Source organism: Cervus canadensis, chromosome 13, assembly GCF_019320065.1.
Source record: "Cervus canadensis isolate Bull #8, Minnesota chromosome 13, ASM1932006v1, whole genome shotgun sequence".
Classification (NCBI taxonomy): domain Eukaryota; kingdom Metazoa; phylum Chordata; class Mammalia; order Artiodactyla; family Cervidae; genus Cervus; species Cervus canadensis.
The window spans coordinates 27,499,156-27,523,999 of record NC_057398.1 but is presented as its reverse complement, the minus strand read 5'-3'; the positions used below and the strand labels follow the sequence as shown (position 1 = coordinate 27,523,999).

The following is a 24,844-nucleotide window of genomic DNA, read 5'->3' as shown; positions in this document are numbered from 1 at the left end:
CTTCGAATGAGGTGGCCAAAGTTTTGGAGTTTCAGCTTCAGCATCAGTCCTTCCAATGAACACCCAGGACTGATCTCCTTTAGGATGGACTGGTTGGATCTCCTTGCAGTCCAAGGGACTCTCAAGAGTCTTCTCCAGCACCACAGTTCAAAAGCATCAATTTTTCAGCGTTCAGCTTTCTTCATAGTCCAACTCTCACATCCATACATGACCACTGGAAAAACCATAGCCTGGTAAGCACTCCATAAATATATGCTATAGCTTTTGTGTATTCTGTAAGCTATTCAAAAGATTATGATCTTTCTTTCACCACACATCCATCAGAATGGTTACTATAAACAACAACAGGAAATAACAGGTGTTGGAAGGATGTTGGGAAGGTAAAACCCCTGTGCACTGTTGGTGAGGATATAAATTAGTGCAGCTGCTATGGAAAACAGCATGGCAGTTCCTCAAACAACTAAAAATAAAATTATCATGTGATCCAGCAAGTCTACTTTTGGGTATATATCCCAAAGAACTGAAAGTAGAGACGTGAAGAGATATTTATACACCCATGTTCATAGCATTGTTTGCAATAGCCAAAAGGTAAAAACAACCGAAGTGTCCACTGGTAGACGAATGAATAAACAAAATGTGGCAAATCCACACAATGAATTATTAGTCAGCCTTAAAAAGGAAGGAAATTCGGATACATGCGACAGAATGGATGAACCTTGAGGTCACTGTAGTTGTTTTTCAGTTGCTAAGTCGCATCTCTTTACGACCCCATGGACGGCAGCATGCCAGGCTTCCCTCTCCCTCACTCAGTTAAATAAGCCAGTCATGAAAAGACAAATACTGTATGATTCTACTTCCGTGAGGCACCCAGAGTGCTCAAATCCATAGAGACAGAAAGCAGAATGGTAGTGCTGGGGGCTGGGAGGCAGGGGGATGGGGAGCGGTTTCATGGGGACTGGGTTTCAGTTCTGCAAGACGAAACAAGTTATGGTGATGCATGGGAGTGACGGGTTGCACAACAATGCGAACGTGTTTAATGCCACTGAACTGTACACTTTAAAAAAGTAGTTAAGATGGCAGATTTTATGTTATGTGCATTTTATCACAAGAAACGGATGAGATGATGATCTAGTCCTTTCCTCTGAACTTTTTCCTCTTGGAAGCCTTCCGCCTCCAAGTGAAAAAGCAGCCCCATCAACTGCTGTGGTGGGAACTGACCGATGAAATCAGCTGCCAGTTCTCAAACAGGGGACAAAAAAATTCCCCGAGGACTGGTGAGATCAGACAGGTGAACCCCCCAGAGTTAGGAGCACTCGGGCTGGAGTCAGGGGTAGGATGGCGTGGGGGTGGGGAAAGGGGTGGGACGGGAGTGCAATCCAGGCAGGATGACACGGCGGGTGGTGGGTACAGATGGGGAGCTGGCAAGTGTACCCTCCTCAGGTCTGTTTCATTCCATGGATTTCCCCACAGAGAGTCCACTTGTCACCTTATATCTCAAAGTGCAGGTGTTCACTCAGAATAAGAGAAGTGTGAACAAAAATGACACGGGTACTATACTTCACCCTGTAGATCACCGAAGATCCAATGGCTGGACAACACCCTATACTGGGGAGGGAGTGGGAGAGGGACGCCCACTGCTGGCAGGACACCACATCTGGGAACCTCTGGTGGGCAATGTGGCCGTGCTTGTCTGAGTTACAGCCATACCTGTCCCTGGACACAGCAGACACACTTTCCCATCTGTGAAATGCAGATAAAAAGACTATTCCAGTAATCCTGTCTGAGACTAATAAACAAGATGATGATGTCAGAAATCTTTGTACAGACATGAATTTACATTTCTTTTAGAGAAAAATTGCTTGGGTAAATTTGCTTGCTGTTGTTCAGTTGCTCAGTCGTGTCTGACTCTTTGCGACCACATGGAGTATAGCACACCAGGCCTCCCTATCTTTCACCATCTCCCGGAGCTTGCTCAAACTCATGTCCATCGAGTCAGTGATGCCATCCAACCATCTCATCCTCTGTTGTCCCCTTATCCTCCTGCCTTCAATCTTTCCCAGCATCAGGGTCTTTTCTAATGAGTCAGCTCTTTCCATCAGGTGGCCAAAGTTTTGAAGCTTCAGCTTCAGCATCAGTCCTTCCAATGAATATTCAGGACTGATTTCCTATAGGATGGACTGGTTTGATTTCCTTGCAGTCCGAGGGACTCTCAAGAGTCTTCTCCAACACCACAGTTCAAAAGCATTAATTCTTCGGCGCTCAGCCCCCTTTATGGTCCGACCCTCACACCCATACATGACTACTGGTAAAACCATAGCTTTGACTACATGGACCTTTGTTGGCAAAGTAATGTCTCTGCTTTTTCATATGCTATCTAGATTGGCCATAGCTTTTCTTCCAAGGAGCAAGTGTCTTTTAAATACATGGCTGTAGTCACCATCTGCAGTGATTTTGGAGCCCAAGAAAATAAAGTCTTTCATCGTTTCCATTGTTTCTCCATCTATTTGTCATGAAGTGATGGGACCAGATGCCATGATCTTCGTTTTTTGAATGCTGGGTTTTAAGCCAGCTTTTTCACTCTCCTCTTTCACCCTCATCAAGAGGCTCTTTAGTTCAGTTTTGCTCTCTGCCATAAGGGTAGTGTCACCTGCATATCTGAGGTTATTGATATTTCTCCCGGAAATCTTGATTCCATCTTGTGCTTCATCCAGACTGGCATTTTGCATTATGTACGCTGCATATAAGTTAAATAAGCAGGGTGACAATATACAGCCTTGAAGTACTCCTTTCTCAATTTGGAACCAGTCCATTGTTCCATGTCTGGTTCTAAATGTTGCTTCTTGACCTGCATACAGGTTTCTCAGGAGGCAGGTAAGGTGGTCCGGTGTTCCCATCTCTTTAAAAATTTTCCACAGTGTGTTGTGATCCTCACAAAGTCTTAAGCATAGTCAATGAAGCAGAAGTAGATGTTTTTCTGGAATTGTCTTGTAAGAAGATAAACAAATAAAAAAGAGTATGGTGTCGACTCTGGTTCTTTTCTAAGAGGCAGCCCAGAACCGGCAGGTGCCAGGGGAAGAGACAAGTGTCACCTGGTCGTGTGGGGCAGTGAGCCTCGGATCCCATCTGAGAAGTGCTGACACAGGCTGGGCGGATCGCTCCACCCGAGAGAAAGCAGTTCCAGGATGCTGGTCACTGAGCGTCAGAGGTGCGGGCATCGGCATTTCATCCCCTGGGCATTTCTGTCCTTTCTCCTTCTCTTCCATCTCCACCCTCCCAGCCTCAGCCCTGAAATGACTTGGGCTGTCCTATACCTCAGTCTTCTAGGGGATCCTGGAACCTCCCCAGGATGGGACTCTGGGGGTCCCTTAAACGGGGAGTCCTTACACAGTCAGCCCTTCACTGTTTAACCTTCGCTTCTCTCTTCCTCAAAACAAAGTTTATTGAAATAATACACACACATACACAAAAGCAGGAGCTCCCAGAACATCAGAAGGGAAGAAGCACCAATCAAGAAGGGACAGGAAGGGAACACTGGTGGTTCTCAAAATGTGGTCCTGGAACCAATTCCAGGGGACCCCACTCTGACCTGAACCTGGGGAGCATATAAATATGAAGATTCCTGGGCCTTACCCCAAACCCACTGGATCAGAAAGTCTAGGAGCCCATGTTTAGCAAGCACTCTTATATACAGTGTTTATATATTCTTACACAAAATGGTGGCTCAGATGGTAAAGAATCTGTTTGCAATGCAGGAGACCCAGGTTTGATTCTTGGGTGGGGAGGATCCCCTGGACAAGGAAATGGCAACTGCTCCAATTCCTGCCTGGAGAATTATATGGACAGAGGAGCCTGGCGGGCTGCAGTCCATGGGGTTGCAAAGAGTCAGACACAACTAAACAACTAACACTTTCACTTTATACCAATGGAAAATCCAACCGTTGGCTTGCGGTATTTTTTTATTCCGGAAGAAATGAGCCCCTTTCTCAGTAGACTATAGGTAATAGCCACATCCAACTCTAAAAAATTATAGCTCGCAAGGCACATCAAATCATATAAATTATAATTTGAAAGGTTATTAACTCTGAAATAAGCAAGGCTGAGGCTTTGGAGTGTGTAAAACGGGAGAAAGGGAGACTGTGCACATGGCAGCCAGGATGGTCATTGGCAGGTCTCCTCCTTGCTTGCATATGTGTGTGCTAAGTCACTTCAGTCACGTCTGACTCTTCATTACCATATGGACCGTGGCCTGCCAGACTCCTCTGTCCATGGATTCTCTAGGCAAGAATACTGGAGTGGGTTGTCATTTCCTCCTCCAGGGGATCTTCCTGACCCAGGGATCGAACTTATGTCTCTTTTGTCTCCTGCGTTCGCAGGCAGGTTCTTTACCGCTAACGACACCCAGGAAGCACCGCCCCCCCCCCACCCCCGGCCCCGCTCCGCCGCTTACAGTCCTTCAAATCTTCTTCCATTGCTTTTCAGATAAAGGTCAAAATCCTTACTGTGATGTGAAGGAGGCCTACTTGTCACAAGAACTCCTCCTTTCCAATCTGACTCCTGGATGCCCTGGTTTTCTCTCAGTCCCTTGGGTCTACCCCAGGACTTTTGCATATGCTGTTCCCTTCTCCCTTTGTCAAGTCCTCTTTGTCCATCATATTCCTTTGCTTTAGAGCCCCAGTTTTGGAATGGAATTAGTCACAACTTTGTGGGATCATCCAACTTATGTCCCTCTCTCTAGGCAGCTTCCTGACTGCAGGGACCATGTCTAGTCCCGCCATCACTGTATCCCTAGGCTTGCCTTGGTGCTGTGGCTCCGGGTAAATATTGTGGAATGAATGAATTATAACAGTTCTTACTGTTGACTATGAACAGTTCTCACTAGCCTGGCTATAAACAGGCTTCCTGGGCTTCCCTAGTGGTTCAGTGGTTAAGACTCTGTCTGCCAATACAGGGGACATGGGATTGATCCCTGGTCTGGGAAGATTCCAAAGGCTTTGGAGCAACTAAGCCTGTGTGCCACAACTTCTGAACCTGTGCTCTAGAGCCTATGCTTGGCAACAAGAGAAGCCACTGCAACAAGAAGCCTGTGCACCTCAACGAAGAGTAGCCTCCACTCGCTGCAACTAGAGAAAACTTGTATGCAGCAACCAAGACCTAGCACTGCCAAAAATAAAATAAATAAATAAACAGCCTTCCTATTGCCTTTAGGGAATTAAACTTCTTACAGGATATAGGGAAAAAATCTGGACAGTAAGACCCTGCAGACACCAATATTGATTTTTCCCTGAACCAAATGATTACAAGTGACTTTTATTTTCTTCCTTATACTTTGCTTCCTCCCAATTTTTAAAAACAAGAAGCATGGAACTACTTCCCATTATCGGAAAAAGTACATGATGTCAAACTATTACAAAACAAACACTCCAAACAATATTTCAGCCTTGCTGATGAATAGAACTCTTTAGAAGTATGACTGCCTATTTTTTAGGATTGATCTAGACAAATAAAACAATCTTTTTTATTTGCTGGATGTAACCTCTGGGTAATCTGAAGGATGAGTTTTTATTAATACATATCCCTGAATCTTGGCTTCCCTGGTGGCTCAGCTGGTAAAGAATCTGCCTGCAATGTGGGAGACTTGCATTTGATCCCTGGGTTGGGAAGATACCCTGGAGAAGGGAATGGCTACCCACTCCGGTATTCTGGCCTGGCAAATCCCAAGGACTATATAGTCCATGGGGTCGCAAAGAGCTGGACACGACTGAACGACTTTCATGTCACATCCCTGAATCTTATTTAGTAGAATGACTTTTAGTGGCATCAATAACATAAACAATAAACTGACTGCTGAATGATTCCTCAGGATGGCTCACAGCTAATCAAAGGTGGTCCTTCTGGATCCTTCTGGAACTTCCCTGATGGCACAGTGGATAAGAATCTGCCTGCCAATGCAGGGGACATGGGTTCAATCCCTGGTCTTGGAAGATCCCACATGCTGGCGAGCACCTAATCCTGTGGGCCACAACTACTGAGCCCTCACACTAGAGCCCACAGGCTGCAACTACTGAAGCCCATGTGCCTGGAGCCTGTGCTCTGCAACAAAGAGAAGCCTCTGCAATGAGAAGCCTGTGCACCGCAACAGAGAGTAGACCTCACTCGCCACAGCTAGAGAAATGAAGGCCCAGCACAGCCAAAAATAAACAAATAAATGAATAAAAACTAATTTTTAAAAAACGGGTGATCCTTCCGAACAGAAAGGCCCAATGAAGTCAGCAGAGGGGCAATGTTTACCTTGTCATGTTTTATAAAACTGGAAAATGCTGACATGTCTGCAGGTTTCAATTCTTCCAAATGGACCCATGTCCCCACACCCCTCTTTAGAGCAACTCTCCTCTCCCAAACCTATTTAAACCATGGGAAGTTGATTTATCTAAGAGAAGACAGAAGCACTCATCAGAACTCTATCCCCAAAATGCTTGGCGTTTCGCGTATCATCTGCTCTCCAGGGAGCCAAAATGAGCTCACGCTTTTGGAAATGCAACTGATTCCTTCATAAATTAACCTGACTGTTGCTGGTGGTGGTGACTTATTTCTTAAACTAAGTTTGGGGAGCAGTCAGCTCCAAGAGAATGCTCAAATTACCACACAATTGCACTCATCTCACATGCTAGTAAAGTGATGCTCAAAATTCTCCAAGCCAGGCTTCAGCAATACATGAACCGAGAACTTCCAGATGTTCAAGCTGGTTTTAGAAAAGGCAGAGGAACCAGAGATCAAATGCCAATATCCGCTGGATCATAGAAAAAGCAAGAGAGTTCCAGAAAAACATCTATTTCTGCTTTATTGACTATGCCAAAGCCTTCGACTGTGTGGATCACAATAAACTGTGGAAAATTCTGAAAGAGATGGGAATACCAGATCACCTGACCTGCCTCTTGAGAAACCTGTATGCAGGCCAGGAAGCAACAGTTAGAACTGGACATGGAACAACAGACTGGTTCCAAATAGGAAAAGGAGTACATCAAGGCTGTATATTGTCACCCTGCTTGTTTAACTTATGTGCAGAGTACAGATGTGCAGATGACACCACCCTTATGGCAGAGAGTGAAGAGGAACTAAAAAGCCTCTTGATGAAAGTGAATGAGGAGAGTGAAGAAGTTGGCTTAAAGCTCAACATTCAGAAAACTAAGATCATGGCATCTGGTCCCATTACCTCATGGGAAATAGATGGGGAGACAATGGGAACAGTGACAGACTTAATTTTTTTGGGCTCCAAAATCACTGCAGATGGTGATTGCAGCCATGAAATTAAATGACGCTTACTCCTTGGAAGGAAAGTTATGACCAACCTAGATAGCATATTAAAAAGCAGAGACATTACTTTGCCAACAAAGGTCCGTCTAGTCAAGGCTATGGTTTTTCCAGTGGTCATGTATGGATGTGAGAGTTGGACTGTGAAAGAAAGCTGAGCACCGAAAAATTGATGCTTTTGAACTGTGGTGTTGGAGAAGACTCTTGAGAGTCCCTTGGACTGCAAGGAGATCCAACCAGTCCATCCTAAAGGAGATCAGTCCTGGGTGTTCATTGGAAGGACTGATGCTGAAGCTGAAACTCCAGTAATTTGGCCACCTCATGCAAAGAGTTGACTGATTGGAAAAGACCCTGATGCTGGGAGGGCTTGGGGGCAGGAGGAGAAGGGGACGACAGAGGATGAGGTGGCTGGATGGCATCACCAACTTGATGGGCATGAGTCTGACTAAACTCTGGGAGTTGGTGATGGACAGGGAGGCCTGGCATGCTGCAATTCATGGGGTCACAAAGAGTCGGACATGACTGAGCGACTGAACTGAACTGAACTGAATTGAAGCTGTCACTTATTTTTATACAATGAATGCAAATTAGTTTCTGTCCGGTTAGTAACTGTCCTCATTGGTTTCCTTTTCCAAACAGCTTGTTAATGTCAGCGGATCCTCATCTTAACCCTCTGAGGATTCTTCAGCTCTCTGAGGATTCTTCTCTTCTTCTGAGAAGAGTCTCTCAGTCTTATGAGACCAAAACAATGACCACTGTGTCTTTTACTGAGCACCACATGCCAACCTCTTTATGTGCATTTTTCACTTAACCCTAACAACCATGCTGTGAGGTAAGAGGTTTACAGACAGGGAAAATGAGCTCAGACTGATTAGTCTGGTTGAAATCACTCAGCCACAAAGTAGCATAATGAGATTCAAACCCAGGTCTGCCTATTCCAAAGCCTCCACTTTAAAAAATTGCTAGTTTCCTCAAATGGACCACTCTGCTGTGGATGGATACTCTGGGAGGCTTTGGGCATGTGTGTTGGGCGGAAGGATATACAGGATATCTATAAACTTTTTTCTTAATTTTGCTATAAGCCTAAAATTGCTCTTTAGAAAATAGTCTTTGAGAAAGAAAAGATGATAGACATTTGATCACATCTTCAAGCAGCTCACTCTCCATGCTCTTTAGGAGAAATAACTATATACTCACTGCTGAAACCTATCTGAAAAGGGAAAGTGTACATCACCAGTAATAAAATGACCTATTGCATAAAAAAAAATTACTAGAGTTTTTTAATATTACCAGTTCAGTCGCTCAGTTGTGTCCGACTCTTTGCAACCCCATGAATTACAGCATGCCAGGCCTCCCTGTCCATCACCAACTCCCGGAGTTTACTCAAAGTCATATCCATCGAGTCAGTGATGCCATCCAGCTATCTCATCCTCTGTCATCCCCTTCTCCTCCTGCCCCCAATCCCTCCCAGCATCAGGGTCTTTTCCAATCAGTCAACTCTTTGCATGAGGTGGCCAAATTACTGGAGTTTCAGCTTCAGCATCAGTCCTTCCAATGAACACCCAGGACTGATCTCCTTTAGGATGGACTGGTTGGATCTCCTTGCAGTCCAAGGGACTCTCAAGAGTCTTCTCCAACACCATAGTTCAGAAGCATCAATTTTTCAGCACTCAGCTTTCTTTACAGTCCAACTCTCACATCCATACATGACCACTGGAAAAACCATAGCCTTGACCAGACGGACCTTTGTTGGCAAAGTAATGTCTCTGCTTTTTAATATGCTATCTAGGTTGGTCATAACTTTCCTTCCAAGGAGTAAGCGTCATTTAATTTCATGGCTGCAATCACCATCTGCAGTGATTTTGGAGCCCAAAAAAATTAAGTCTGTCACTGTTCCCATTGTCTCCCCATCTATTTCCCATGAGGTAATGGGACCAGATGCCATGATCTTAGTTTTCTGAATGTTGAGCTTTAAGCCAACTTCTTCACTCTCCTCATTCACTTTCATCAAGAGGCTTTTTAGTTCCTCTTCACTCTCTGCCATAAGGGTGGTGTCATCTGCACATAAGTTAAATAAGCAGGGTGACAATATACAGCCTTGATGTACTCCTTTTCCTATTTGGAACCAGTCTGTTGTTCCATGTCCAGTTCTAACTGTTGCTTCCTGACCTGCATACAGATTTCTCAAGAGGCAGGTCAGGTGGTCTGGTATTCCCATCTCTTTCAGAATTTTCCACAGTTTATTGTGATCCACACAGTCAAAGGCTTTGGCATAGTCAATAAAGCAGAAATAGATGTTTTTCTGGAACTCTCTTGCTTTTTTGATGATCCAGCAGATATTGGCAATTTGATCTCTGGTTCCTCTGCCTTTTCTAAATCCAGCTTGAACATCTGGAAGTTCACGGTTCACATATTGCTGAAGCCTGGCTTGGAGAATTTTGAGCATCACTTTACTAGCATGTGAGATGAGTGCAATTGTGCGGTAGTTTGAGCATTCTTTGGCATTGCCTTTCTTTGGGATTGGAATGAAAACTGACCTTTTCCAGTCCTGTGGCCACTGCTGAGTTTTCCAAATTTGCTGGCATATTGAGTGCAGCACTTTAACAGCATCATCTTTCAGGATTTGAAATAGCTCAAATGGAATTCCATCACCTCCACTAGCTTTGATCATAGTGATGCTTCCTAAGGCCCACTCTACTTCACATTCCAGGATGTCTGGCTCTAGGTGAGTGATCACACCATTGTGATTATCTGGGTCATGAAGATCTTTTTTGTACAGTTCTTCTGTGTATTCTTGCCACCTCTTCTTAATATCTTCTGCTTCTGTTAGGTCCATACCATTTCTGTCCTTTATCGAATCCATCTTGGCATGAAACGCTCCCTTGGTATCTCTAATTTTCTTGACATAGTCAGGTTCAAAACAGAGATCTCCTGTCTCTACTTTGACCAGACAGGAGGTACTTATGTCCTCAGTCACTCAGTTGTGTCTGACTTTTTTGTGACCCTATGGACTGTAGCTTACCAGGATCCTCTATCCGTGAAATTTTCCAGACAAGCATACTGGAGTGGGTTATCATTTCCTTTTCCAGGAGATCTTCCAGACCCAGGGATTGAACCCATATCTCCCACACTGCAGGTAGATTCTTTACTGCTGAGCCACTGGAGAAGCCCAGAACAGGAAATAAAACCACCCCCAAATCTATGCCTTGTTATGATAAGGAAGAAACTGCAATTCTTCTTTTTCTTCCTCCCCTCCCCCCCCCGCACCCCCCCCCACCAACTTTGCATACTGCACAGATTTTCTGTGTCCTTGAAAGGAAATCACACCATGGAGAAGAATCTCAAGGGCAGGTTCATGGAGTTAGTTTTAAATCTGTTGAGTTTATGATAAACATAATCAGAAAACTAGGAATAAAGAGAGGAACTTGCTCACTTAGTAAGAACATGTACAAAAAACCTACAGCTTACCTCGTACTTAATTGTGAAAGACTGAATGCTTTCCCTAAGGTCAGGAACAAGCAAATATAAAGATTTATGCTGGGTCCTGGTGGTTCAGTGGCTAAGAGTCTGCCTTGCAATGCAGGGGACATGGGTTCAATCCCTGGTCAGGGAACTAAGACCACACATGCTATGGAGCAACTAAGCCCAGCTGCAACTAGAGAGTCCGTGCATTGCAACGGAAGATCCTGCATGATGAAACAAAGATCCTGCATGCTGAAACTAAGACCCAATGCAGCCAAATAAATAAACAAATATAAAAAAAGATTTATGCCACTCTTATTCAACAGAGTCCTGGAAGTGCTAACCAGAGAAATAAAGCAAGGAAAAGGAAATGAAAGGCATTCAGATATCCTTTTCTGAAAGGAGAAATAAAACTAATCTTACTGTAGATGACACATTTTATGTATAAAATCCCAAGAAATCTACAAAAACCCTTATATAGAAAGTTCAGTTAAGGTTGCAAGAAACTAAGGAGCATACAAAGATCAACTGTATTTCTGTATACTGTCAATGAACATGTAAAAATAAAAAATGAACAAAATAAAAAATATAATACCAATTCTATTGTGTGAGTGTGGGTGTGTGTGTTCGTTAAGTCGCTTCGGTCGTGTCTGCCTCTTTGTAACCCCATGGACTGCAGCCCACCAGACTCCTCTGTCCATGGGATTCTCCAGGCAAGAATACTAGAGTGGGTTGCCATGCTCTCCTCCAGGGGATCTTTCCTGATCCAGGGATCAAACTCGAGTGTCTTGCGTCTCCTGCATTGGCAGGTGGGTTCTTTACCACTAGTGCCACCTGGGAAGCCCATAAACCATTTACAATCACTCAAAAGAAAAAAAAAAGAGAGAATTACTGAAGTGTAAATTTAACAAAACATGTACAGAACTTGTATGCTAAAAATTACAAAACACTCATGAGAGACATCAAAGACTACCTGAATCAATGAAGAAATATACCATGTTCATGAATTGAGAGACAATGTAGTAGAATATCAATTATTCTCACATTGAATGACGGACTAAATGCAATTCCAAGCAAAATTACAGCATGATATTTTGTATATACAGACGGCTTACACTAAAATGTAAATGAAAAGGCAAAGGAACTAGGTTAAAAAATTTAAAGAATAATAAAGTGGGAGGAGTCACTGTACCTGATTTAAGACTCACACAGTGATAGTAATCAAGGCTGTGACATAAGGTAGAGGGACTGCCTCACAGATCCATGAAACATACTAGGGAACTCAGAGACAGCCGCCACAGAAGTATGGCCAGGTTATTTTTGACAAACTCGCAAAAGCAATTCAAGAGAGAAAGGATAGTCTTTTTAACAAATGGTTCTGGAACAACTCAATATCCACATGCAGTAAAAGTGAACATTGACCTAAATCTCACATCATAAACAAAAGTGAACCCAAAATAGTTCACAGATTTAAACATAAAACTATAAAGCACTTCAAAGAAAATATAAGAGAAAATCCTCAGGACCAAGGACTTGGTGGCATGTTCTTAGAGATGATACTAACAGCATGATCTATGAAAGAAAAAAATAATGACCTGGACTTCATCAAAAGTTAAAATTTTTTTTCTGTGAAATATCCTGCTAAAAGAATGAAAAGACAAGCTATGGATGGGAGAAAATACTTGCAAACCATCTATCCGATGAGGGACTCATACCTACAATACATAAAGAATTCCCAAAACTTAATGGTGAAAAAACAATTGGATTAGAAATGGTTAAAAGACATAAAGAGATATTTCACCAAAGAGGGTATGAAGAAGGCAAATAAGTACACGAAAAGACATGTAACATCACTATCGATTTGGGAAATGCAAATTAAGGCTATGATAAGATACCACTATACACTTACTAGAACAGCTAAAATAAAAAACAGTGTTAATACTAACTGCTGGTGGGGATGCAGAGAACCCTGTCTCATACACTGCTGTGGGACTAAAAAAATGGTGCAACCACCCTGGATAAGATTCTGGCAGTTTTTCCACAAGCTGAATATATATTAACATATATGTTGATCCATGCAATCATACTCCTAAGCATTCATCTCAGAGAAATAAAACTTATGTTCACAGAAAAACCTGTTCACAAATGTTCATAGTAGATTTATTCATAACAGCCCCTAATGGAATCACAATGTTCTTCAATAAGTGAATGGTTAAACATAGGTGGTACATCCATAACATGGGCTATTACTCAGCAATAAAAGAACAAGCTAATAACCTAGATTGATGTCAAAATCATTACATTGAGTTAAAAAAAAAAATCAATGGCAGAGGTCACGGACGTTAAGATTCCATTTATGTAACATTCTCAAAATGATGAAAATTATAGAGATATAGAACAGATTAGTGGTTGCTGCGACTTGGGGATGGTGGTGGGGGAAAATATTGTGAACATAAAAGGAATATCATGGGACTTTCCTGGTAGCCCAGTAGTGAGACTCTGAGCTGCCAAAGCAGGGGGCGTGGGTTCAACCCCTGGTCAGAACTAGATCTCACATGCTACAACTAAGACCCAGTGCAGCTAAGTAAATAAATACATTAAAATTAAAAAGAAGAATATCACAAGGGAGATCTTTGATGATGGAATATTCTATACCTTGGTGTGTGTGTGTGTTCAGTTGTTTAGTTATGTCCAACTCGTTACAACCCAACAGACTATAGCCCACCAGGCTCCTCTGTCCATGGGATTTTCCAGGCAATAATATTGGAGCAGGTTGCCATTTCCTCCTCTAGGGGATCTTCCCAACCCAGGGATCAAACCTGCATCTCCTGCATTGGCAGGCAGATTTTTTACCACTTGAGGTACCTGGGAAGTCAGTTCTGTATCTTGGCGGCTACACACAAAGTCATACATGTGATAAAATGGGACAGAACTATATACACACTTTGTACCATTCTCTCTCTACTGTTTGTGAATCTGTCATTTCAAAATGAAAAGCCTTTTAACAATCTGTTGAGTGAAGTCTGAAAAAGACCTGCCTTTTATAGTCATAAATTCCACTGCATTTTTCTTTCAATATTTTAACCCTTTTCAATTTTAAAAGGCTCAAAGCCACTGTGTGTGTGTGTGTGTGTGTGTGTGTGTGTAGCAGAGTTTTATTAAAGTGAAAAATGATGGAGAAAGCTTCCGACACAGACATCAGAAGGGGGATGGAGAGTGCCCCCAAAGCCACTGTTTTGACTAACTCCTTACTTTCTTCCAATTTCTTTGGCTGTCATCAAGCTGGGACTGTGGACCAAGCCACAGCTAACATAGAGAATGAAATGAAATGAGAGGATACCGTGGCTATGCCCAAGGATTACCCTGATTTACTACTTGGTGGTGGGGGTTGGGGAGGGCTCCGAGGGACCCACAACAGTCTCCAGAAGCTCTGAAAAGGGCAAGAGGCTATTTGTCAAGCTGGGCACTTCAGGTGGCTCTGGCTGCCAGACCTGGAGCAGGTGAAGGTCAAGCACCACCTTCCAAATGGCCCCATCAGGCAGCGGGGGAGGGGATCCTGGGTGGGACACGGTCAGCAAAGGACAGAAGGCGCATCTCACTCTGCATCCTGCTCATTCTCACCACGTGTGCCAAGGAGCTCCAGCACATCTGACAACTGGTTATTGGTAGCACACCGAAGATGAGGCGGTTAGATAGCACCATGGACTCAATGGACATGAACCTGAGCAAACTCTGGGAGATGATGAAGGACAGGGAAGCCTGGCATGCTGCAGTCCATGGGGTCGCAAAGAGTTGGACACGACTGAGCGACTAAACAACAACAAAGCACATGGAGGAAGGCAGTGGCTGTTAGCCAGAGGCTGCGCTTCAGAAGAGATCGGAGTCCACAGGGGATGGGGCTTCTGCAGAGATGAGGGGCTGGGAGGGGTGGGGACCGGGCAGGAAGAGATCTTACCTCTAAAACAAGATCTGAGTCTTCATGCCTTCCAATCGTAGTACTTTTATTCAAGACAAAAAAGCCTTCTGCGCTCTTTAGATAGGCTTTCATACTCTCTGCTTTCCCTAGAAAAGGTTTGCAGAAACAAATCTGGTTAGGAAAAGTCCTTTAATTATTCAATATCATATTTAGAATGAATGGAATATACCATAATGTCACAAAAGGAAAATCAGCAGAGGTAGGAGTGGATAGATGGATTTAACAATGATCATACTTACAATTCTTCACATTTTTAAGACTATCTTTAACACTGATATCTGTCATAGATAAGCTTGGTTCTGATTATCAGAGGACACCCTTTATGTAACTCAGAGCACAAACAAGCAATAGCAAAAACAACCCAACAACAAATCTGAATTCCACTGACAATCACTCTCCAACTCCCATTAAGCTTAGTTTGAGGTTAGATATTTGCCATAATCAAGTACTAAGAATCACTGACCTACCACTTACTAGTTCAGTGACTCTGGTTGAATTACTTATTCACTCTGTAAACCTCAGTTTTCTCATCTGTAAAATGGGGCTAGTAATACTCTGTATCCCAATGGGTTTTGTGAGGATTGAATGCAGTGATGCATGTGAAGCATCTAAAATGGTGTTTGCTAAACACACTTTTCTCCTACTGTGATTATTACTATTACTAATCTTGGGTTTTGTGAACTTTGACTCAAGGAACCCCAACCTTCTAAAGAGCTTTTTAAAGTGCAGAAGAGTAAATCATCAAGGAAATGGGCATTATATGATACTTTCTTTTAAGTCACTGTATTCTGTTATATATTTAGGTAGAAAAACAGAATGATTTCCAAAGACAAAGTATTAAGATTATAGCTTAGTCAGGACTCTGTACCTACTTTTTCCTGGTGTTTTAATTACGAAAATGTGAAACACACAGAAAAGTTGAAAGAAGTAGATGGTGAACTCCTACATAACCACCACCCAGATTCCACAATTGACTTTTTGCTATATTTACTTTATCACATATCTACCCAAGTATCCTTCCACCCATTTTGTATTTCAACGCAGTTCAAAGAAAGTCCTGTACGTGTGTTTTGGTTGTATAGGTTGTTCCTTGGTTGCTCAGGGAGTAAAGGATCCACCTACAATGTGGGAGACCTGGGTTCGATCCCTGGGCTGGGAAGATCCCCTGGAGGAGAACATGGCAACCCACTTCAGTATTCCGGCCTTTGGCAGGTTCCAAGATATTGATGATAACCAACATGATAGCCCAGTGCCTCACACTTAGTAGGGGCTCATCCTCACACTTGGTAGTGGATGAAATGGTGGAGATGTTGATGGAAAGCATGACACATCAACATGATGACACATGTTGATGATAATTCACATGACACAATACTTGAATTCCAATCTGAGAGATGTCCGGCTACACAGTGTGACATCCTCCATCTTAACGCCTTGTTAAGAAAGTCTCTTTTCACCTGAAAGGCCACTGAAGTGTGAAGTAGTTGTACTGTGGATAAAAACAAAAGTCATTTAGAGGCTTCCATGGTTGTCCAAGATCCTGAATGCCACAATGAGGATCGAAGAACCCATGTGCCACAACTAAGACCGGGTGCAGCCAAATAAGTAAAGATTTTTTAAAAAGAAAAAGGAAAAAACCTACTATTAAAAACAAAACAAAAAACAAACAAATGAAAACAAAAAACAAACAAATGAAAACAAAAAACAAACAAATGAAAACAAAAGTCATCTGTGTGTGACTGTAATAGGTCTCTGGTCTGGTTCTGCTTTCCATCAACATCTCCACCATTTCATCCACTACCAAGTGTCAGGATGAACCCCTACTAAGTGTGAGGCACCGGGCTATCCTTTTACAGACATTGCCTCTTTTCATTCTCAGAACAACCCTGCAAGGTAGGTGTCAGTATTGTCCCACTTTACAGAAGAGGAAACTGTGACTCAGAGAGGTTAAGGTCACACAATAGTGTGTGACAACTCTGGACCTTAGTCTATAACCACTGCACAAACCTCCATGTTGCTGGTGGGGCAGAGTGGGGTGGGGGAATTGCGCGATCTGTTGATGCTTGGGACGTGAAACAACAAAGTCTTTAAAATCAGCATTCTATATGCTGAAAGGAAGATGAGACCCTACCTGGGGATACGAGAAATAAAAATAAGCAGGGTAGTTTATATCTGTAAACTCTGAGGCCTGTGAATGTCCCACTAATACTGATGTTTCCATATAATGAGAAATAAAATTTATTAAGCTCACTGTCATGAACACAGGGGAAAGACATTTCCTCTTTCCAAACAACCATGCTCTATTGCCTTCAGTTATTAATCTTCATTGGCAGAGCACCATGTTATCTAAGCAATTAATCTAAAAGGTAAACTTTCAAGAAATGTCTCTGTTGTAGGAAAACCACAGGACAGGCCACTAATTTAAAACTTAAAACTTGGATCATGTATACATTTGTTTGTCAGCTGTCACCAGAGACGACCCCAAAGCTGATGTCTTCTCTCTGCTCAGATGCCCCCCTTTGGGGCAACCTCCTGACCACCATGGCTAAAGGTGCCCTCAGCCATGTTATTCCCCTGTTAGTTTTCTCCTGCTGGGTTGCCTTCCTCTTACTTATTCTCTGACCTTTGCTTGTTCCTTTATTTAGTTGTGTTTGCTGTCTGTTTCTCTTTCATTCGCTAAGCTATATATTCGTGGAAAACCAGAACTGTGTTGATTTTGTTTTGGGTTTTGGGCCATACTGTGTGGCATGCAGGATCTCAGTTTCTGGACCAGGGGCTGAGTCCTCTCACCCCCTGCATTGGGAGCGTGGAATTAACCAGTGGACCGCCACAGAAGTCCCTTGATTTTGTTAAGAAGCAGTTCTTCATGGGTTTCTTGTGCTCATACCCATCTTCAGAGCAAAGGCACCGAAAGATTTTGTCCTGCACCATCCTTCCAAGGATGCTTATGTGGCAAAGAGCCTGGAGGATAAAGGTGATGTTTACAATAAAGACAACAGCTCCTTCTGAGGCTAAAGTCAGGCAGATTTGCTGACAGCCCCTTTCAAAGACTGAGATTTCCTAAGTCTGGAGTTTTCTATCTGGGACACAGACTCACTGCACGTACAACAGCCACCCTGGCTGTTCCTCACCACCCCGAGGGACTTTCAGGGCAACAAGCATCCCTGTGCATAAGCAGCTCTGGCTGCCGGTTGTGTCTGCTGTGCCGTGAGCGGGAAAGTTCTTAGTTTCTGGCCCAGGAGTCTTGTCTTCTGCCAGTACCTATAAGCCGGGCAGGCTAACTTTCAAACAGAGTAAAACCTCACACCCTTTGCAGTTGTTCTGTGCAGGGCATCATTTCCAGTGCCAGGGCAGTGCCTGGCACACAGAGGTGCTTGGGCAACACTTGCTGAGTGAAAATAAAAATGACACCTCCAAGCAAGCCAGTGTGGCCAGTGGCTAGGAATCTCTGACAGTAACTGCCTTTCATTTTTCCTTTCAGCATCTATCCTAGATAACTTCTTGGAGCATCTAAATTCTATCTCTAGCTTTTGGACTGGACAAGATTTCTCCACCTTAATCTTGCCCTGTGCATCACTTCTTTGTCTGAAAACACTGCAGAAAGTAACTTGAATGTGTTTAGCTCTGTGAATTCATTCTTACTCAGGGCCATGGAGCACCCACTACAATAAACAGCAAGAGAGCTAAAATCATCTGCATTCCTCCTGACCACTCTGGATGGCTCAGAATTGGGCTATAGGAGCAAAACTTCTTTTGAGGGCCACAGAAGGCCTCGAAGTTCCTTAAAGAGAGGTGAGGTAAGGGGGGGGCGGGGTTTATGACCATTGGGTGGGTATTGTCTATAAATCAGGGGAAACAAGGGTTCCTCTCTTAATTTCAGCGTACCCCCAGGACATCCAAAAGCTGGTGCCAAGCAGGGGCCTGAAGTTTCCTCGCAGGCTACCTCGGGGTGGGGCCGGGGGCGCTGCATTTAGGAAGGAAGGGCTGGTGTTGGGATAGCTTGTCTGGGGTGCTCCTGGCGACCCGAGCCTGGATCTGAGAGGAATTCGGCCTCAGGTGGGGCACCGCAAGCCCTTGACCTAGCAGGGCTGGCCTCTTCCGGCCCGGGTTTCCGCACGCCGCCTCCTTACGTGTCGCTCTCACCTGGCCAGAGGAAGAAGCCCACGTCCCGTCCTCCGCCAAGAGCCCGGCCTGCTCGGGAGGCGCCGGGCTCGATCCGGGCGAGGCCGCCCGGCCGCGCTCCCGCGGAGTCTCCAGCCGGCGGCCCGCAGCCCGCGTGCCCTCCCGGCCTGTGTACGCGCGTCGCCATGGCAACGCCGCTGGGCCGGCCGCGCTGGTGAGGGGCGTGGCCTGCGAGGGGCGCTGCGCCGCGAGCTCCCGGTGAATTACAGCCGGCCGCAGTGTCGCTAGCCTTCCCAGATCTGCGGTCTAGGGGTACCCAGCCCCATTTCGTGGACGGGGAAATTGTCTCGGTGGTCACAGAGGTAACCCAAAGCTTTTCATCGAGGAAGAAGCAGACTCTATAATCCTTCCTACTCTCCTTTGGTCTAGGCTGGGTGCGTTGGGAGGGGGTGGTCAGGCATGGCAGGGTAATGGAGCAGAACTGGAAGTTTGGAGGTTAGTACCGCCCCTCCCAAATATCTAGTTCTGTCTGTTGCAGATTAGAAAAGAATAGGGTAAGGTGGGGGGGACCACCACTTCTGGGGGTGGGTGGGGACATGGGGGATGGGTGGGGAGGAAGGAATAATTTTGAAAGGATGAAGGATTCTTCCACTGTTGTTCAGTCGCTCAGCCATGTCTGACTTTGCAACCCCATGGATAGCAGCACGCCAGGCTTCCCTGTCCTTCACTATCTCCCGGGGTTTGCTAGAAAGAGGTTATTTACAAGCCCACAATCCTACTGTTCTGTCCTTCCCTGGCAGAACTGACGTTTATTCATTCATTTGTTCTTTATTTCTATAAACATCACCTGAGGCTCTACAAGTGTCAGACGGTGGCCCCAATGTTGACCCGGATCAGATCTTTAAGAAGCCCCCCATCTACCCATCCACGGGCCTAGGACCGGGTCGGGGGTGGGGATGGATGGAGTGTGTGGAGAAGACATGCCGATCCCATCTCCTCTCACCTTTTTCAGGTCAACCCCTTCTGTTTGAGAGCAGAACAGCCCTGCTGACCACCTACAGAACACCCCATTTCCCTGGCAGGAAATGACTGACAAGTTGCCCCCAGACAAACTCAAAACATTTATATAAAAAAGATGAAAGATGGCAGACTCCATCCTTGTCAATTAGAAGATAAAAGAGAGAGAAATCACAGAGATTGGTGTGGGATGGAATATACGGTTAAGATGCTCACACATGCCTAGAGGGCTCTTAGAAATGCAGATTCCCTGGCACAGACCACAGAGATGCTGATTAAGCAGGTCTGGAGCATGGTCCAGGAATGAATTTGATGCATTATTGCCAATTCCTTGTGCATCAGTTGAAAGTGTTGCAGGAAGGGGGACCCCTTCCAGGGCCCGAAACTGGGCTCTTGTCTAACACTCGGAAATGAATTGTCCGAGGAGACACATGCTGAGAAAGCAAGAGATTTTATTGGGAAAGGGCACCCGGGTGGAGAGCAGGAGGGTAAGGGAACCCAGGAGAACTGCTCTGCCGCGTGGCTCGCAGTCTTGGGTTTTATGGTGATGGGATTAGTTTCCTGGTGGTCTTTGGCCAATCATTCTAATTCAGAGTCTTTCCTGGTGGCGCACGCATCGCTCAGCCAAGATGGATGCTAGCAAGAGGGATTCTGGGAAGTGGACGGACAGGTAGTGTCTCCTCTCGATCTTTCCCGAACTCTTCCGGCTGGTGGTGGCTTATTAGTTCCGTATTCCTTATAAGGATCTTCTGTCATAAAACAACTCATGCAAATGGTTACTATGGTGCCTGGCCAGGGTGGGCGGTTTCAATCAGTGTGCTTCCCCTAACAACTCCCCCCTGAGAGACTTCATACTCAAGATGCTTCTTGGGAATTGGGGCGGAGGTCTCTTTCTTCTGTAACTTCTTCCTGCTGTGCCTGGGCGTAGGCCTGCCTAGCAGAGCAGAAGTCTCTCTATACCTGACCTAAGTTGGGGTGTCTTATATCTGAAACCAGCTTTTACTCTTGTAATAACAGCAACTTAGTTTGAAACCGTCAGCGCCTCTCAGAGGTAAAATAGACAGGGGCCAAACAGGAGACCTAACAGGATGGTCATCACTGGTCCCCAGAAACAGGAGGCACTGCTGGGATGATTGGCTGGTGGTCAAGCAACAGAGCTGTGTTCTAAGAATCTTATGTTTAGTCTGAAGTTACCATCTTCCACCTGGGTGGGGGCTCTAGTTCTGTAGAAGAACTCAAAAGACATTGTTATGCATATTTTTTTTTTTTTTTTGAGTAGGAACCAGGACCCGTCTCAAGGCTGTACCACCATTTGATTGTTTCCCCTCTGTTTCCGTATTTTTTCCTTCTCTGATTGGCAATTGTTTGAATCTACCCTTTGGAACTCAGGGAAGGTCAAGGAGGCTGAATAAAGCCTATATTTTACAGTACAGCAGATCTGTACTCGAGTCGCCACCCCGCAGAGTCCTGTTCAGTTTTTTTAGGGAACAGGGCAACTATGACTGTGATAACTTTTTGTCAAAATGGGGCATAGGACCACCTCAGCTTGGAGAAGAGACACTGAATTTGAAGTATTTCTGAGTTCCAAGTCTTAGATCTGAGCCTTGTATGATTAAAATCTCAATCCCTTGGTCTGCCATTTTGTTGTAACATACCCAGTTAGTAGTAGCTAGAGAAGGGATAACTGGAGTTTTAATAGACAAAGTAAATCTCTTTCTTTTAGAAGAATAGACCTGAAATCCAGTCTGGACCTGGCACTTCAGGGAGACTTGTAGCCAGGTGGCCAGTTGCCTAGTTTTATAAAAAGTAAGGTAGAAGTTACTAGCTTCCAGCAGACATTGTTTTGAGAATGGTGGCATCTAAGCCTGACATGACTCAGAAAACTCAAGTGTTTAGCAATACAATGTCTGATCTGAAATTACACCCATAGTAACACCTGGTTATTTCCCAGGATGTCTGAACCATAGTTGAGTACTCTATTTTGACTTTTAATTGTAAAATTTTTTCTTTAATAGCCAAAGCAGATGGCACCATTAATGATGTCAGTGTTTCTCTAGGTATGAGAAGATGCAAGAATTGGGACTCATAAAATCTCTTGAAAAGATCTAACTATCTGAAGGCCTGTTCTGCCAGTTTTTTCCAGAGCACGGAACACCTCATTCTTGATCTTCACCCTGAACTCCTTTCAGGGCCATTGAAAGTCAGCAGTTGCAGTGGCCATGATATAATCACTGTAGATGTAGATGGCAAGTGTCAATCTTCAGTTGGCAGAGCCCCTTTTTGCTCACAAACTTGACCACGACTTTGAGGGGGGCATTTCATGACCATTTTATCCCATGGTGCTGAGAATGTCCATTCTCAGGTTTGGCAAAGATTTTGTCGACCGGCCTCTCAATGTGCTGTTACTGGATTAGGCCATAAAACAGTATCTAAAATTCTCTGGACCACCTGTCTTACTAGCCTCTTGGTCCAGGAAAACATTCCCTCTTGTTGCTTTTTCTCATATCTAGAGTTACACTGTCATCATCATCGATTTCATAAGGAACTATATATTATTCTATCAGAGGCCTCAGTCACACATTTGGCACTGTAAGAAATAGCAATTTTGTAAAACAGGTGAAATACAAAGAACATAGCCAGCAGTACTAGTAAAGTCGCAAGTAAGACCTAAGAGCTTCCATTAGATGTAACCCAGTATATCCCAGGTCGTCTGACTTAGTCTACTCTGTACTAATCTTTATCTTTCAGGGAAATTATACATTGGCACCACCATCTATAAGGCACATAGCCCAGTTTTCTAGTGTTACTAGACTGATTATCTTTAGTATGATTTAATTGTTTTTAACACAGAGGAGACTTTAAACCTAAATTACCATAGCCTAGTGTTATCTATATAAATCTATCTCATAATTGTGGGAGATTTCTTTTTCTTTTGTTAAAACTTTTTTTGTTGCTCTGATTGAGCTTGAGGAATAGAAAAAGGCTCAAATTTATAGCCAGAGTCAGAGTAGGCATTATTAATTGGCCCAGTGAGGGGATCCCGTCTGGTAGTATCACAGTGACCTGAATATGACTATAATTTTTTTTTTAAAGTAAATTTCCTCAGGGCCAACCAGTTAAAGTCTTGTAGTAGAGAAATTTACCAAGGTAACCCAGAGCTAGACACAGATAATTGGCCACAAACCCAACAATTGGATTGATTTTTAAAACTAGCATAGTATCAGGCCTATGATAGAAAAGCATTTGATTTATATACAAAGGTCTAAGAAGTCAAGAGAACACTATAAACGATCATACGAATCAGGTCCAGTATCTTGGACAAGCTGTCTACCTCTGATGTCGTTGTCTTCTCATCCTGGTGTACTGTAGTTTTTCTTGTTTGAGCATCATTTTAAGGTGAGATCAGGTCAGCTGTCTTCTCTATAGACTAATCCAGTGTAGGGGCCTTTGGAAGTGGGAATTAATCTAAGAGTTAATTTCCCTTCAGTTTCATTGTGCCTGAGCTAGTTAAGAGTACCTGATAAAAAGTCTTTCCATCCAGATTGGAGACAGTCTCTTAAATTATGTCTTTTTTCAGTCCTGGTTGCAGGTCATGAGGCATCTGATCTTCGTCTAAAGATAGATTACTGAGCCAAGCTTCAGAAACAAACTTTCACATTAATATCACATAACAGAATTGATCATAGACTTTTTATTTTGCTGAAACACTTATAGGATCTCAGACTGAACTTTTAATATAAAACAGGACTGGGAAACTCACACCAAAGGCTTATCACAGATTTTGCCTAACAAATCTAGGTGAACTCTTTTCTTTTAAGGTCTCAAAAATTCCTTGAGATTTTTGTACCTGTTAGTGAGATAACCTTTTTAGCTCATTTGATAAACTTACTGGAAACAAGAGTTTTAAATTTCTGGAGGAGTCAGATAGAGAGAAAATATAATTGTTTTGTTTATAACGCATAGTTTTACCAAATTATTTTTATAATTAGTTTAAGAGGAAGGTTTTTTCTATTCCCGAACAACACACAATTTAAACCTGTAATTTCTCAGATAGAAGCCATAAAAGTTATAAGCATATTCGCTGGTTCATTCAGTCCTTTGTTAACTTTTGTGAAGTCATCAGGTTTTTCATCAGAATACCAAGACATATCAAAATGTTAAGAACTCTATATACTTTCTAGGATATCTGTATTAGTAATTTTTCATACATTATAACATGAGCGGATTTATTACTCATTTGATAATCTTTTTCATGTAATTTAACCAACCAAATAAACAGTTTAGTATCTCTCTTTGGGATGTTTCAGGGGCCCTCTGAAACACCCCAAAGTTAGCTAGGTGTCAAAGAAACTTCAAAAGAATTCGATTCAGGAAGTTTTATCGAAAAGATCAATTAAAAGCTTTAGAACATTTGGTCAGATTCAGTCAATGTTGATGGGTGTTATCATTTAGCTTGTTGATATGTCACAATGGGCGCAAATACCAAGGCTCAAGGTCTAGTGAAAGTCAGCTCCGCCATCTTGGACCTAATTAGCTCTAACCAGTTTTTTTATGACCGCGTCATTTTTAACAAAATCTATTTATTTAACTAATTGTAATCTAATTTTAGAAAATCTTGATCATGCATAACTCTTTTTAGTATTTTTTTACTCTTTTTTTACTGAAAGCACACTTCCTGCTTTCCTTTAGCAACCAAGAGCTAACTTTTATGTTAGCATTTTATAGATTGGTGAGCATAAATACCAGTGATAATTTCTAAAACCCTTGCTTTTTTAAAACATTTTAGGATGGCATCAAACATTATTCATTTATAGTCCCAAATCTCTTTAGTTTTTCTGTAAAAAGAAATCAGTGTTTAGTAGTAAGTGTTTCAAAATCTTATTTCATTTGGAAATGACCTAATTATTTAATAGACTTTCAATACTTAGTTTAGCACAACCCTTAGAAATTCAAGTTATG

At 43.3% G+C, this 24,844-nt stretch overlaps 1 protein-coding gene across 4 annotated transcripts in view; it reads right to left on the bottom strand.

Annotated features, from left to right (window-relative positions):
- The window catches only part of FHAD1 (forkhead associated phosphopeptide binding domain 1), a 160,118-nt gene extending 141,114 nt beyond the window's left edge, over positions 1-19,004 (bottom strand). For all 4 annotated transcript variants that reach the window (XM_043486194.1, XM_043486195.1, XM_043486196.1 and 1 more), the window contains exons 1-2: positions 18,890-19,004; positions 14,726-14,832 (exon numbers count right to left, since the gene is read on the bottom strand). In XM_043486194.1, the coding sequence (XP_043342129.1) occupies positions 14,726-14,818 (93 nt within the window). In that variant the 5' untranslated portion in view covers positions 14,819-14,832; positions 18,890-19,004. The remainder of the gene's footprint in view (positions 1-14,725; positions 14,833-18,889) is intronic.
- Positions 19,005-24,844: the final 5,840 nt, after the last annotated feature.